Source organism: Acipenser ruthenus, chromosome 4, assembly GCF_902713425.1.
Source record: "Acipenser ruthenus chromosome 4, fAciRut3.2 maternal haplotype, whole genome shotgun sequence".
In the NCBI taxonomy this organism is placed as follows: Eukaryota; Metazoa; Chordata; class Actinopteri; order Acipenseriformes; family Acipenseridae; genus Acipenser; species Acipenser ruthenus.
This window is the reverse complement of record NC_081192.1, coordinates 9,383,251-9,400,013: the sequence shown is the minus strand read 5'-3', so window position 1 is coordinate 9,400,013 and position 16,763 is coordinate 9,383,251. Positions and strand designations below refer to the sequence as shown.

General features: G+C 36.8%; 1 protein-coding gene across 2 annotated transcripts in view; it reads left to right on the top strand.

Annotated features, from left to right (window-relative positions):
- The window catches only part of LOC117400232 (aryl hydrocarbon receptor-like), a 109,462-nt gene extending 92,962 nt beyond the window's left edge, over positions 1 to 16,500 (top strand). The window contains exons 6-11 of one of the 2 annotated variants that reach the window (XM_033999848.3): positions 2,566 to 2,696; positions 4,231 to 4,433; positions 5,513 to 5,622; positions 8,722 to 8,863; positions 9,584 to 11,084; positions 11,387 to 16,500. In XM_033999848.3, coding sequence (XP_033855739.3) covers positions 2,566 to 2,696; positions 4,231 to 4,433; positions 5,513 to 5,622; positions 8,722 to 8,863; positions 9,584 to 11,084; positions 11,387 to 11,521 — 2,222 coding nt within the window. In that variant the 3' untranslated portion in view covers positions 11,522 to 16,500. Of the gene's footprint in view, positions 1 to 2,562; positions 2,697 to 4,230; positions 4,434 to 5,512; positions 5,623 to 8,721; positions 8,864 to 9,583; positions 11,085 to 11,386 lie in introns of both variants that reach the window. The other variant, XM_033999847.3, reaches the window with a different exon arrangement.
- The last annotated feature ends 263 nt before the right edge of the window (positions 16,501 to 16,763 follow it).

The following is a 16,763-nucleotide window of genomic DNA, read 5'->3' as shown; positions in this document are numbered from 1 at the left end:
GCTTGTATTGTAGAAAAAAGGTTGCCCCTGCACTCAGTCAAGTTTGATGGAAATCATCCACTATAAATGAACCTTTTTGCAGGGACATTTATTTTATTCTCTGTTCATGTCAATAATGCAACACTACTAGCTTTTGGGATATTAGACCTACATTCACAAAGAGTTTTACCCCCCCAAAAAAGTAGAAATGTATCCAGTAAGGCACCAAACCAAAAATGAAACAATTAAGATGGTCAATTTAATTTTTTAAAGGGGACTGAAAATATTTCCCATTGTCTTCAAACTTGGTACTCTGTGGTATTCTATGATTGTCTTGGTCAATTCTGATTATTAGTATTGTTAAAAACACACACACACACACATTTGTTTGGCAATATTTGTTTAAACATCTTGCTGTATTTAATCAACTTTTCATAATACATATTTTGTATGTACTGCTTCCTCTTTTCAATTCAATTGTTTTCCCATTCTATCCACATCTATACCCTTTACATTATGTCCCTGGTAGTTTTCTTGGCTGCCCTCACTTTCACATTTATACTGGAATGAAGTTCAGCACTGATCTTCCAAAACAGATAAGGCCTTAACATATCCTGGTGCTAACATGCAGATCCAGAGGTGATTTACCAGTCATGATTCTAAGTATATATCAATATATCACTAAACCCTTGTTTGTGTCTTAAACAGTTCCCATTCAGCATGGTTATGGGTCAAGTTCTTGGTGTGAAGATAGATACATTCTTGTTATCTGTCATACAGCATGACAAATGCATGGACATGCCACATTTAACTTTTCATATTACTTGCAACAACTCTAGGCACCACTAAATGTTCTTAAAAGCTACAGCAATTCTGCCCAAATGTGATAATTGTTTTATTAGATCAAGAGGCTGTATGCTTAAAGCCACACTGTGATGTTTATAAATGTCCAATTTACACAGACAGCCAATCAGCCAATAGCTTCATCCAGGTAGCCCTAATAGGTGAAGCATTGCTTGAGAAGCTACCACAAAAATGTGGACACCAAATTGTCAGTCTGCGCAGTCTTGGGAAGTTACCACAGAAATATAGACACCACAGTTGTCACCTGCAGCGATCTGTCAGTCGATTCTGCTGAGGTAGAAGATACAGGAAATACTTGTCAGATTTCAAAGCAAGCCGTGTTTGTATATGATGGACCAAGTGATACTGGATCATGTAAAACTAAACACACACATCTCACTATGACTCACAGTTGGTGTCGCTGGCATAAAATGGACTGATTCTGTTACTGAGCCGGCTCAGTTTTTACATCAGCCCAAGATCGTCTTACACTATCCATCTGAAGACATGTACATGACTCACAGCTTGCTGTCTGAACTTTATATAGCGAACAGCTGTTCTCAGAAAGCATAGATGTAATGGCCAGTTTACTCTGAAGTAAGATGGTATTCCATGAGTCTTGCACTTTTAAAGAAGAGCATTTGCCACACCAAAGTGGGTCACCAATATTTTTAAAGATACTAACATGGTTTATTATATCCTTTGATTATACAAAATTTACATTTGTAGATTTTAAAATTTCTCAAAGGACTCTGGCCTACCAAAAAAAGAGATCCACTCTTAATACTTCATGTGGCCAACATGACACATCCTAATTCTGAACTATGTCATTTGTATACCGCCCATAAACATCTGTGCTGATTTTAGCCTGTTCATCTTGATGAGCAATTTAAAAGAGAATGTGGTTTTCCATTAGATTCATGATGACAGTGCTGAGTGATCTAGATGGCTAAACAACGTCTGACAAGAGTTTTAGATGATCTGTTGTTCATAGGGATACAATGCTAGCATATGATACACCAAATGTTGTGCCAGGTGTGTTTCTTAGATAACAGAGTTGTTGAGCATCATTATAAAATCAGTCCAAATAGTAGGAGTGCAGTTATTGTTTCTAAGAAATGTTGTTCAACATCGCATTCGTGGTTTTAGAAGCATTAGGTTTATGTTGTATAAATAAATACTTAAATGGGAGAAAAGTTTTTTTTTTTTAACTAGTCAATTTGTTAGTACTGTAATTATTACCCTGCAAGTGATATGCTGAATTGATTTTTTTATAAAATATAACCTTTTGCTCAAACATTACTTGGAGAATGAAGTGCATAGTGAGTGCTTTTATTTTCTACTTCTTGCAAAATAACATGGTCATTGGTAAATTAAAAAGTGTTGTGGGTTTGCAGCTTCGTACGTCTGTCTGTGTGGTAGAAGTGGTGGCGATGGTGGTGATTTTGTGCTGGAGGCCCTTTTTATAGGTTACGCATGAATACATTAAATTGTCTCTAGAAGATTAAATGATGCTTTCAATATTAATTACATACGAGTGGGACCTCCGCAAAAGAGAAAACAAATCAAGCGATACCAAGCTGAAGAACAAAATATGTTGAAACGTTTGTTTCCATATTTTTTAGATGTTTTGCTGGATGGTTTCCTTCTAAAATCTAAAAGGCTAAAAAAAAAAAATACAAAAACATTTCTCACTTTATTGTATCAGCTCTTCAAATTTTTTATATATTTTTGTTTTAGCAGCAGACAATGGACTTTCCTTACCAGTCACCTACTACAACCCAGAGAAGCTTCCTCCAGAGAATTCTGCATTTTTAGAAAGAAACTTTGTCTGCAGGTTAAGGTGTCTTCTGGACAACTCCTCTGGATTTCTTGTGAGTAAAGTCTTCTGTTATCTTGATTTATGAAAAAGAAAATATATACCGTATGTTTATTTTTACAGGGTATTATACGCTTTTAAAGTCTATAGATAACCCTGTTCTGCGTCATTGTTTATGTGACCTTGTTTGTTTAATAGGGCATGGGGTTAAAAATGCAACACATTCTGTTTGAACACTGGAGTCTGGTTAGTTATCTAAGAAGGTTCTCATCTTCTGGTGTTTCACTGGGTTCAAGTAAGGGTCATCTGCAGCTCATCTGGAACAGGAAGTGATTTTTGCGATAGCTTTGCGTGCTAAGCCTAAATCCTATTTTATTTATTTTTATTTTATTATTTTTTTTTTTTTAAATACAGCACAATGTACCGATTCACTACCTCTTGATGCATTTCACTGTAATATTGTCTAGTGGAGTGTCTGTATGACTGCTGAACTTTATTCCTCAAAATAGCCTGCAGCAGCTCTTTTCAGTTTTACACAGTCAGCTTTATGTGATAGATTTCTGAATAGGGCAGTCTTAAGTGAAGGTTAAGACAGGTTTTAAGGGCTGAAATGATAGTTGTTAACACAACGCTGCAAAATATGATATAGATTCACTATATTCTCCCCCCAAAAAAGATATAATAAAGATATAATAAACCAGCAACATCCGAAGAATCCGACCCTTCCTCACCAACTATGCTACCCAGCTCCTGGTCCAGGCCCTGGTACTCTCCCGCCTAGACTACTGCAACTCCCTCCTGGCTGGCCTCCCTGCGTCCGCCACCCGTCCGCTCCAGCTCATCCAGTTCAAAACTCTTGTACTAGCCTACAGATGCCTTGATCAGACTGCACCCAGCTACCTCCAGACCCTCATCTCTCCCTACACCCCCACTCGACCTCTCCGCTCCGCCTGCACTAGAAGACTGGCTCTACCTCCGCTACGCTCCCCTGCCTCCCGAGCCCGCTCCTTCTCCACCCTTGCTCCGCAGTGGTGGAACAACCTTCCTACAGATGTCAGGACTGCCCAGTCCCTGACCACATTCCGGCGCCTCCTTAAGACTCACCTCTTCAAACAGCACCTGTAGAACTCCTCTGTTGTATCCTGGGACACTATCACCCTTCATTTAAATATGCTTTATTTTGCTCTTATCTGCCCCCTATTTTACTGCATTTAATCCTGTACCTCAGAATATTGTACCTCAGAATATCTGCCAAGTGTTTAATCTGTAGTATTTTGTACTTAATCATATCCTGATGTAACTATCACTATTTAATCATATCCTGATGTAACTTTCACTATTATCTGCTGTATTATTGAATTGTGGTTTGTCACACTTGAGAATTATTGTATTTCTTGTTCTTATTGTATGACTTATATTGTAACACTTGAATGTATTTGTATTTGCTTGCGATTGTAAGTCGCCCTGGATAAGGGCGTCTGCTAAGAAATAAATAATAATAATAATAATAATAAAAAGTCTCCCCTCCAACTCTTTCTTGTCTCTCTGGTGTTAATGGATTTTATTTTGTTTGTTTGTTAAATCTTCAGGCCCTGAACTTCCAAGGTCGTTTGAAGTTTCTGCACGGACAGAACACGAAGTCCAAAGATGGTTCCACAATCCCTCCTCAGCTGGCCTTGTTTGTGGTGGCAACTCCCCTGCAGCCCCCATCCATCCTTGAGATCCGTACCAGAAACTTTATCTTCAGAACGAAGCACAAGCTGGACTTTACTCCTACAGCTTGCGATGCCAAGTGAGTATCAGACTATCCCTTTGGGCGATTCTAGGACTTGACCAAGCCAAACCAATCACTGGGACTGAGCTTTTGTATATATTTTTTTTGTTGGTCTATAACACTTTTAAAATGTGAAATATATTTTGCAAAACCTGTACTGTTTTAACTAATTTAAATTCTAAAGATGATAGAATATAATAGTTTCCTACATTCTTTGAAATTTTGGTTACTCGTCAAAAAAGATGCTACAAATGACTGAAAACCGTTGATGGCATAAACACAGCTTTCCACAGCTCAATGTCCCAATTTGTTTATATAGCTTGAAACAATTAGCTGAGAGAAAATACTGGTTAGCGTCAATGAAATACAGGCAGCTTTGGTCTGGATTCTGAAACATCTGGTCATAATGCTCAAGTGCACAATACTTGGCAACTGAGGATGCTTGTAGAGGTTTACTTGTTTTTTTGTATTATGAGATATACAATATTATGCAGCAAGGTGTCTTACAAGCAAATGTGGTGCACATAATGTTTTGTTATCATTTTTACACTCACTTTTAAAATGTATACTCACTGTTTTTTTTTTTTTTTACAAATTAGTATTCTGAGCCACATGGTTTCTTGCTCACAAGGTGAACATAAACCTTTATATTTTCTTCAAAATATAGAAAACAAACCCTACATTCAAATGTTTTCAATAAGCGAGGGAACTTGAACCTGAAAACTATAGCCAAGGGGATTTAAACCACTGGCAAATGTGTTTGTGAATTAACACTTTTAACATAACAGATTGCATATGAGCTTTGGAGGTGGACCACACAGAACCTAGTGGGTGTCTATTTTCTTTTGACATGTCTCTGTATATGTTTAAAAGAGGAGCCCAATCCAGCACCACAATGTAAGCGGATTGCTGTGTATTGAGGTTCAATAGTTGGGGGAAAGGTATAAACACTACATCTATACAGGTTTGCTGTGTTGTACAGATGCAACATTTTGAAAAGGATTGTAATACTTCATATCATGTTGGAAGTTGTTTTTTGTGTATTTATGTTTTTTGCCGCCTTGTAAAAAGTCGTCTTGTATTTTATTGTTCTGCAGAGGAAAGATTGTGCTGGGTTACACTGAGGCCGAGCTGTGCTATCGTGGAACAGGATATCAGTTTATTCATGCAGCCGATATGCTGTATTGTGCTGAGAACCACATACGAAGTGAGTATAGCTGTCTTTTATGTAACCTTAAACATCCATGTTATCTTGCCTTACATTGGTTTTGACTTCAGTGTCTCTGCAGAGCGCGAGTATGTTTCACCTCAGGTCATGCCCTTATTCTCTGGAAGCACTTCCCCTGTAGGTCACTGTACCTGCCAATTTTATGCATTATTTGTGTGTTGGAAATCGTAACAGTCAAATCCTACTAATACGTTTCATGTTGAATTTCGTCTGTTTTATTTTCGTGTACTAGTTTTTATAGGACGTCAGAATTAAAAATATATGGGAATATGTTATGAATATTTAGTGTACATACATTTGGTGAGCCTGACGTTTTGAGTGTGTACAGCAGTCTTTACTGTACGTCTTCACTGTTGAAAGTTGTGCCTTGCCACTTGTCACACAGACAAATCTTTATTTATATCTATTTTAGTTATTTTATTAATGTGTATCTAATAAAACTAAATAAAACAACATTTTTAGTGGATAAAATAAAATAAAACTAAATTTGTGAAAAATAAAAACGAAAAATTATAAAAAAAAAATAAAAAGAATTTCACAGGGCTTTACATTTAGTATAATCCCGTTTGGAAGCACCCCAAAACTTCAACAGCAGTCCCAAAAATAAAAAAAAGATTAAATATTAAATTTATATAGACCTTTCATGATGCATAATTTAAAAGCAATTGACAATAAAATGTTACATTTTTGTTGTATAACTTTAAAACACTAACCAGTCCTTTTAAAAAACCTTAACATATTGTAGATGAATTTCAGAATGATACATACTCTGTAGCTCTGGTTGAATGTGGTAAAATCATCTAAACCCCCCCACCACCGGTACCTTTTTTACACAACTTTTACCACTGGGCATGAGGGATTCTGCAAAGAATGCTGTTCAATATTCAATGTGTACATCATTTATTCCCTCAATGGTGATACAATTAAAATGATAACACTATGTAACACAATTTTTGTTCCTGGGTAGTAAGTGTTATTTCCTAATTGCTTATGCCTCAAAAGTATAGAAAATGGCTATTATTCCCCACAAACTTTGCTTTTGTGACCAGGACAGTGATATTTTGAAATTTACCTATTTCCAATGAGAAAACGGGCGAATTTGTGTCTTTTCGTTCACATAAAGTCAGAAAAAAACAACATATGAATCCAAATTAACATGTATTTATACTAAAGTAATACAAAAATGACTACAAAAGATTTAGAAGTGAGTAGTTTTTCGAGATTTACGATTATACTGTAAATCACTTTCACGAATCAGCCCCCAAATGTAGTCTCCCATCATGTTCTCGTTATACTGTCCTTGGTAGCGGCGTTCAAAGTCCAGTATATCCTGGTGGAAGCGCTCGCCTTGCTCCTCCGAGTACGCTCCCATGTTCTCCTTGAATTTATCAAGATGAGCATCAAGGATATGGACTTTGAGGGACATCCTACAGCCCATTGTGCCGTAGTTCTTCACCAGAGTCTCAACCAGCTCCACATAGTTTTCGGCCTTGTGATTGCCCAGGAAGCCCCGAACCACTGCGACAAAGCTGTTCCAAGCCGCTTTCTCCTTACTAGTGAGCTTCTTGGGGAATTCATTGCACTCCAGGATCTTCTTTATCTGTGGTCCGATGAAGACACCGGCTTTGACCTTTGCCTCAGACAGCTTAGGGAAGAAGTCTTGAAGGTACTTGAAGGCTGCCGACTCCTTATCTAGAGCTCTGACAAATTGTTTCATAAGGCCCAATTTGATGTGCAGTGGTGGCATCAGCACCTTCTGGGGGTCCACCAGTGGCTCCCACTTGACGTTGTTCCTCCCCACAGAGAACTCGGTCCGCTGTGGCCAGTCCCGCCTGTGTCAGTGCGCCTTGGTGTCCCTGCTGTCCCAAAGGCAAAGATAGCAGGGAAACTTGGTAAAACCGCCTTGGAGACTGTGGCAAAGTGCCCCGCCCCTGTGTGCATTTGTGTGTTTTGTGTATGTATGCGTGCGTATGTTAATGTTGGTGTATAGATTGGTACACGGGATATAAACGGGTCTGTGTTTCACATGTATTTAAAGTGTAGATTTGTATTTAGGCACGAGGAGAGCACAAATCACTTCACGTGCTGGTTAAATGTAATATGTGAGCACGGGGTTGCACAGAATTAATTCACGTGCTGGGATTCAAGTGAATAATTAATTAGTAATTGAATCCCAGCACAACAGTATAAATAGGCACATTTTTAGTCAGTCAGGGTTGGGTGTTCGAGAGTGGAGAACGGGTGAGAGAGAAGGAGAACGTAAAGTAAAGGAAAATAATAATCTAGAAGTGTTTGTACTCACCGTGTTTGTTTGTGTCTCCGTGCACCGTTTGTTAAGTGTTAGTCCGTTTTGTCTGTCTGTTTATTTTGGCGTCAAGTGCCGTGTCCCGTGTTTTTGTCTGTTCCAACCTTTTATTTTCTGTTCTGTTTATTAAATGCTGAACGCGATCACGCGTTCAGCCTCACCAAAACCCCATCTCTCTGTCGTTTGTGTTCCTGTTTCTGGTCTGACGCCACCCACTCCGGCCGTCTTTGTGACAAGACCCATCAGGAATGCCACCATTTTGAAGTCTCCTATGACCTTGATGCCATTTCAGAAAAATGCAGATATGTATCCACTTAGGCAGCTGGAACTAAACTGAACTGGTGGGCTTAAGGCCCCTGTATTTATACTACTATTTATATAACTGGAAAGTTCTAGAAGTTACTCCAAGTTTACTCAGCGCTGAATCTATCTGGAATGTTCTGGAAAATAGGTAAATTTCAAAATATCACTGCCCTGGTCACAAAAGCAAAGTTTTTGGGGAATAATAGCCATTTTCTATACTTTTGAGGCATAAGCAATTAGGAAATGACACTTACTACCCAGGAACCAAAAAAAAAAAAAATTTGTTACACGGTGTAATAAATGTCTACAATTCTTAAGTTGAACAGAGCAGAGGTAATTTGTTTGATTTAGGTTTTTTCTCTCTGCTAGCTTCCCACAGACTGAATAGATGCAGTACTACAGACTGAATAGATGCAGTACTACAGACTGAATAGATGCAGTACGACAGTGTGTAACTTTTCATCTTTCAGTGATCAAGACTGGAGAGAGTGGCATGACAGTGTTCAGACTCCTTACCAAACAGAACCGATGGGCCTGGGTTCAGGCAAACGCACGCCTGGTGTACAAAAATGGAAGGCCAGACTATATCATTGCCACCCAAAGAGCTCTTTCGTAAGTACATACGTAAGGAATCCATGCAGCAGTGTGGAGTAGTGGTTAGGGCTCTGGACTCTTGACCGGAGGGTCGTGGGTTCAATCCCAGGTGGGGGACGCTGCTGCTGTACTTTACCTAGATTGCTCCAGTAAAAACCCAACTGTTTAAATGGGTAATTGTATGTAAAAATAATGTGTAAAAAAATAATGTAATTGTATGTAAAAATAATGTGATATCTTGTAATTGTAAGTTGGTACTTTTTTAAATCACAGGTAGGCAAATCTTAAATTCTGGGGGGGGTTTTGTTTTGTTTTTTATAATGTAATTGTATGTAAAAATAATGTGATATCTTGTAATTGTAAATTGGTACTTTTTTAAATCACAGGTAGGCAAATCTTAATTTCTGGGGTTTTTTTTGTTTTGTTTTTTATTTACGTGTACGTCCCACATGTTTTCCAGCTGAGGTATTTGATTAGCCTGAGAAATTCTGAAAAAAGTAGATAGCTCATGGAATATTTCATGCAGTGACTTGAGAGAGATAATTTGTACACTGTCTTGGATTACAGGTTCCAGCATAAAAATGGCTGGGAACTTCGAAATAGCTTCAGTATACTGTAACTTATGGAATGTAATGGTGTGTGTAAGGGGCACCCCATGTTTTCAACCTATTCCATCTCCAGCTTGAGTTAAAAGTAAATAAAAATACATGTTTTTTTTTATTTTTATATTTTCCTCAGGGATAACGAGGGGTTAGAAAACTTACGTAAACGGAATCTAAAGCTGCCTTTTAGTTTTGCTACTGGGGAGGCTGTACTGTACGAGACAACTTTCCCACTGGCAATGACGGATCCTATGCATGCCAAGGCCAAAGGCAAAGTAGCCACTGGAGCTTCCTCCAAAGCAAGAGATCAAGAGTCCTTGGATCCTAACTCACTCCTGGGTGCCATATTGAAACAAGATGAATCGATCTATGTCTGTGCTCCAGCACAAAACAAAATACCTTTTGAGACTGGCCCATTTAATGACACCAAAGATGACTTGAACGATATTATGTCAAGTGACTGGCAAGATAACATTTTGCCAGTAACACAAAACAATGCTTTCAGAGAAGAGGATAGTGAGCATACTTTGGATGGCAGAAGCAACGAGTTGTTTAACTTCATGAAAAACCTTGGGATCAGTATGGACGACCTGGAACTTATTCAGCAAGATGAAGAGTTTCTGAAAGTCGAGTGGGATGACCCTGGAGACATCACCGATGTGGCAGATGACATCCTAAACTATGTCCAGGAATCGCTGAAGAAGAGATCAGACTGTATGTTCTCAAGTTGCACTCTTCAAAAGCCACTGGTACAGAGCCCAAGTGGCACGCTTCAGCAGCAGCAGCTACATCCACAGCTGCACCCAGAACAACAGCAGCAGCAGCTATATCCACAGCAGCCTCAACAGAACCCACAGCAGCAGCAGCTATATCCACAGCAGCCTCAACAGAACCCACAACAGCAGCAGCAGCTATATCCACAGCAGCCTCAACAGAACCCACAGCAGCAGCAGCTATATCCACAGCAGCCTCAACAGAACCCACAACAGCAGCAGCAGCTATATCCACAGCAGCCTCAACAGAACCCACAGCAGCAGCAGCTATATCCACAGCAGCCTCAACAGAACCCACAGCAGCAGCAGCAGCTATATCCACAGCAACCTCAACAACAGAACCCACAGCAGCAGCTCTGCCAAAAAATGGAACACATGCAGGTCAACACACCTTGGGCCCCTGTCAATGTACTGCCTGCAAACTGTCAACAGCAACCCCAGCTGCTACAGCAGCAAGCACTACAGCAGTACGGTTACTTTGGTGTGGATGGCACTGCCCAAGATTTTCTGTATAAAACCGAGCTAAACACAGTTCAGCCAGCTTGCACACTGTATAGTATGCCTTCTGCAGTATCTCAACATCATCAGCCACTTAATGTTACAGACATGAACTATCCAGTCAATGACTTTAACACACTGGAATTGGAGGATTTCCTGGAGAGTTTACAGCCATGTCCAGAGACTCTGAAATGTGGAATAAGCCCTCAGGATAGTATGATTACTTCACAGACCTATTACACGGGTGCTGTGTCTATGTACCAGTGTCTGCCGGAAACTCAATCTACTTGTATGAATCAAGTAAATCAGATGAATCAAATGGTGTTTAGTCCGGGGACCTCACAGCAGCAGACATTCTTACCCAAGGTGAGCAACAACGTCTTCCCAATATATTGGTTTGAAAGTATAGATGTTTTACATAAAAAAAGTTATTTGAAAATAAAATTGTGTATCTGTGAGTTGATTAAGAATGTAGCCTGACCACCTGTGAAATCAATCAGTATTTATTTTGTATCCATTTCATTGTAGGTGAAATGTATTCTCCAAGGGTTCAGTTGTGGGCAGTGAAATTTCGCCTGGAGCCTGGAGCAAAGCAGTAAACATTAGGCAGCTACAGTAAGAAGTGAGAATTTTACAAAGTGACATTTTTTTTTTTTTTTTTTTTCCAGTTCCAAAATGGATACAATGAAACCTACCCAGAGCCCTACAGCTTGATGGATTGCACTCAGCCAAAACAACCTCTTCATTATCAACAGTCAGAAACAAGACCTAACTCGGACCCTTCATCCAGTGGCTCTCCATAACTACAAACCCTCGTACCATGCCTGACGGGTTGTTTTTGCTTGCATGAGTGCTGCCTTCTGAAGGATAGCTTATTATGTGAAGAATGTGAACTGGCCAAGTGGCTTGATAAGACAAAAAAAGATAAGGAGGATTAAGGCTGGTTACACTGTGCAGGATTTTAATCCAAAACTGAGGAGAAGGATCGCTTTTTGCTTTCTTGCACTAAATGTGCATAATCTAAACAAAGACATCTAAGAAACGTATTTCGAATTATTAAACTATGTTCTTTGCTTTCAAGGTAAATTCTGGAATATAAGATAAGGCACATGGTAGCAGTTGGAATAGAAATACAATGCACTAGATGAAAATTCTGACCCCAAATGATTTTACTGCACTAAGATATCCACTATTAAGGTCACTGCAGTTTTTTTGTGGAAATAGTTGCTGTTTAATCAAGATGTATATCTTTATTTGAAGTATTGTATGTCCAGTAGTTACAAACAGAAGATGCAGACTAAATAAGTGTTCTGTTAGTCATATGGGAGCTATTAATGGAGGTTTTATTTAAATGCAATTTAATTATTTTAATAAAACATCCCAAACAAACTACAAAATAAAACTGTATTTTTCTTGAAATCAGGCCATTATAAATCCACTATTTAATTCCACCTTATGATACTAACTTGAGAATGATTTCCTCATAGACAGCTACAATTTTTAGAGATGTTACATTTTTTTAATGGCAATAGTAACAGATGTTTGTGGATCATTTATTGGTCCTACTTTAATATTGTCAAGATTATTGTCTAATTTGAATTTTACAGTGTAAATGTAAGTGGTAATTTTAATAGACATTTTTATGTCTGAATTAGTAACTTTTTTTTCAAATGTTTAAATCACGTGCCTTATCTTATTAGAGAACAGGTTTTAACAGTGTTTGTCTAAAATCCTATGCAACTATTTTTCAGCGCTTTCAAAAAACAAAAAAATGCAGTTACAGTTTTATGATTCATGTTTACATGTTGACATGTTTGCATGAGTGACGTTTTTTTTTTCATTAAAAAAAGAAAATTTATCTTGTAGGAAATTTCTGGAGAATAAAAATTAAACTAATTTCTATTTCTTTTAGAACTTTTTGAATTTGAAGTATTCGAAAGTGTTGTTATTATTTTTTGTTTTAGAAATAACAAAATTGAACGTTACTTTTGCATTGCACTCTTAAGGGAAAGAAATCGGAATTAACATGGTGAGATTTTATTTTAGCCTTTAGATCCCATTGTGTCCTTCCAAACCTGTATAGCTTTTCTACTGTAAGACAGCTGTTGACTTCAGCGTTTGTAGAAAAGAATATAGTTACTGGTGGGCATCCTCTGAACCGTACAAGTCCAGTGTCCATGGGCTTTGTGGATCACAACAGTTTTACCAATGTCAATGGCTTTGCTGTATTGAACTTGCTCAGACAAAACCCTCAGTTGTATTTAAGATATACAATTTTAATTTCTTTGATATATACATTTGATACAGCTACATCTGTGTTTTTAAATGAACGTCAAAGATTTGCTATGTTGTTGTAATGCATATTTTAGTGTTTGTACCATATTATGTATATATAATTAACAGTTTTTTATTTGTCTTTTTTGTGATATAATTATTACTTCATAAACACATTTAATGAATGGATTTATAAACTGCCAGTTGTAGCATAAACAAGGGTTTTGAGTAATCACACTTTTAAGTTTTGCTTATTAATTTAAATTGGCAATGGCAAGAATTTTTCATCCAGCCTTCTGTTATGCTCTAGTATTCAGATACTATGCTGAAAATCATTTAGATGACAAAGGGGTGTGTGGACATGGTATGAAATAATTTATATACTGTAGTCTTGAATGATATTTGAATGATATGCAGGCAGAACATGGGACAGCCACCTGACAAAAAAGATAGATATTAGCGGTCCCCTGGTGCAGTTTCATCTGATTTAATGCATTGTAAGCAAACATACATTGTTAGGAATTCCTCAACATACTTCTCTGAATACAGATACGGATACCCTCTATTACCAACTGAACGGGACAGGTGGAAATTGATCAATTCTTATTTTATAATGGATCTAAAACAGAAAATTCAGCTTTTAGCAGGGCAGAATGGATTAAGCTGCAGATAAACAAAGGAAAGACAGAGCGTTTTGAAAATTCGGTTTCACTTTTTGGATGCTATCACTTTACATAAAACAAACTGCTCAGTTTAATGATGTTCAATGCAAGAAAGCAAGGGGTTAATATCATTAATGTACTGTTAAAAAGGTAAAAAAAAACATTTTCGCCAACTTCCAAAGCCAGTTTGTGTTGTATGTACGCTCTGTGTAGTTGTTTTTATTTTAATGCCATTTCTGTCTCGGTTTAACGCACATGAACTGAAAAAGCACTGTTTTTGGAATTATGTTTTTTAAATAACCAAATATTGTCTTCCAGTGCTTTGTGTTTTCACTGATTTTCTTTGCATAGTAGACGTGCAGTGCCATACCTTGGTGTTTTTGTCACACTGATGTACCTGACATTGTTCATTTATACTCCCCCGACGACAATAAAGTAACTACAGCTGTGGCCAAAAGTTTTGCATCACCGTAGAGTGAACTAATTTTGCTTCATAAAGTCAAATAAAACCTACTGAATAATGTTACGTTAACATATTGAATTGCATAACGCTTTGTAGTTTTACATATACTTAACAGAAAGATGACAAATTTAACATTTCGAAATCTAACATGAAATACTGTACAACTATTATTTCTTCCGGTACACTTTTGAAATATTTTCTATAATTATGCCTCAATCCTAAAATTGTAGGTGATGCAAAACTTTTGACCCTATGGCTATGACTGGTTCTACTGTAATCTCAAAACAGGTTCATGTTTTCGTACTGTACGTTCTTTAAATATCAATTAAATACAGTATGAAATCGATATACACACACTGTTGCTGATAACAGCACTGACATGTCAGCACCAAGCAGAACTCTCCGTATAGCTTACGGTACTTCAGCATTGCATCATTTTAATTCAAAGGTACTTCTCTTACTGTAATTACAGTAGTTACAACCTGTCTTTGATAATTGAATTCATTTGGAGTTTAGAATTGTATATCCTTGATAAATTGTAAACATGTGACCTATGTGTTTTTCCTATTCCAGTGAAGCTATTGATACTGACGATCACATTGCTGATGAGTGATAACCATGTGAGACACTTATTAACAGCACATTGTTCAAAAAATATACTTCAAGCAATTAATACTAATTGAAACATTTAACAAATAAATACATTAAACTGTCTTTAGGGACAAGTAAAACAATCCAGTTACAACTGTTAACCTGGATGGCCACGATTCTTAGGTAAGTAAAATTTTAACACTTCTGTAATATCATTCTAACATCTTACAAAGCTGCTGTAACACAATGAACATTTAATTTTATAGCAAGGTTATTTTTATGCCTGACAGCCAAAGTATCAGCATAGCACCTCCTTACTTACCATAAAATCACACCCACTGGCGCGGTACTTAAGTTTATTATAAACCCATATCATAATAAAAAAGGACAGGGTCAGACAGATGTTTTTCAGGAATAGTAGCGCTAAAATCGTACCATGCTACTTCTATTTCCGTTGTAAATGTAGCCATTGCGTTCATAAGGCAAGACCCCTTTTCACCTTTACATGCCATAAGGTGTGGTAGTAGCATTAGTTTAGCCAGACATGTACAAGAAGTACATTTAAAAATATTCTTTATTTAGAATCGTGGAATATGAGGCGTATATAACTTACCATGAGTTTTAGCAGTGTGCTAAATTAACAAATTCATAACATCTTGCTTAGGAATTTGTATTTTATGCTATTCAGTCACAAAACAATTAATAAGGTTATAAACAAAACAGCATTTACAGTATAAAACATGAGGGATTAGCCGGAGTTTCAAAACTATTAGAAGGCTGCTATAATTTCAGATTTAAGGCATAAAACTCTCTCATGTTTTGTTCGTCGGATCATAACTTTCCCTAAGGGCAAACAAAGGGCAGTTTGTACTTAACTGCCACAGCTAGAGAATGTCATAAGAAACCCCCATGTGTGTATTTATTGAGTTCATGTGTTTTCAGTAAACCAAGGTTTCTCTAGCTTCCCCCCCCCCCCCCCCCCCCAAATAAAGCACTTGTTTGGCCTTGTTTTGCTGTCACGAAACAACATTGCTTTGTATATAACTTGTTTTATCTAATGTTTTTCAGAATATAACATGGGGGAGCAACTTTAAATGCACTAATTTTCTAGGTGGAAGCTTTATAGATAGAATGTGAATATAATATGAAAGATAATCCAGTGTTAGTAAACATATAGGAGGTGGGAACAGATTCTACATCCATTTTAAATAAAATAATGTTGCTTTAAAAGAATATGATAATAGTTGATTTTATATAATCACTGTAAAAGAGTTTAAAGGGATAACAATGAAAAAAAGAAATCAACAGGTATATCGTGCTATGGATAATCACATTTATTAAGCCAAATACATATTCCCTACATCACTAAGTGCCAAACATGCAGTACCACTAAAGTACTGTTTTATTGTGAATTTCATTTGTATTGTACTATATGCATACAGACAGCTTATTATTGCTGTAGTAGCTGAGCTTCAGTAGAACACATGTAGAGGGTTTAATGCCTACATCAGAGTAGAACCAAACATACAAAACAAAAAGTTTAGATTGTGCGTTTCTTGTTCTTTTATTGTTGTAAAGTATTACCTTGTGTTAACAGTATTACTGTACATGTTATGTTTTTGTAAAAATAATAATAATAATAATAATTGTCTTCCAATTTTATTTCTTCTCATACATTTGCTATGCTTGCACATACTATGTCATTTGGGGCATGGTGTGTAGTACCCGCACTGACCTTCAGTGACATTTGTAAAATATAATATATTCTAATAAATTTGCTGAATGTATTGTATTTTTGTTGTTGTCATTACTTATTTTGTACAAATAAACAGTTTGTTATTTTTCCAGAATGTGTGAGATATATATATATATATATATATATATATATATATATATATATATATATATATAATTTTTTAAATCGTATATATAGAGAGAGAGATAGATATAGATATATATACACACAATTAAAAAAAATATTGCAATTAATCTCACAATTACATTTTTTAATCTTAGTTCATCTTGGTTTTAATTGCATATTTAATTGATACAATG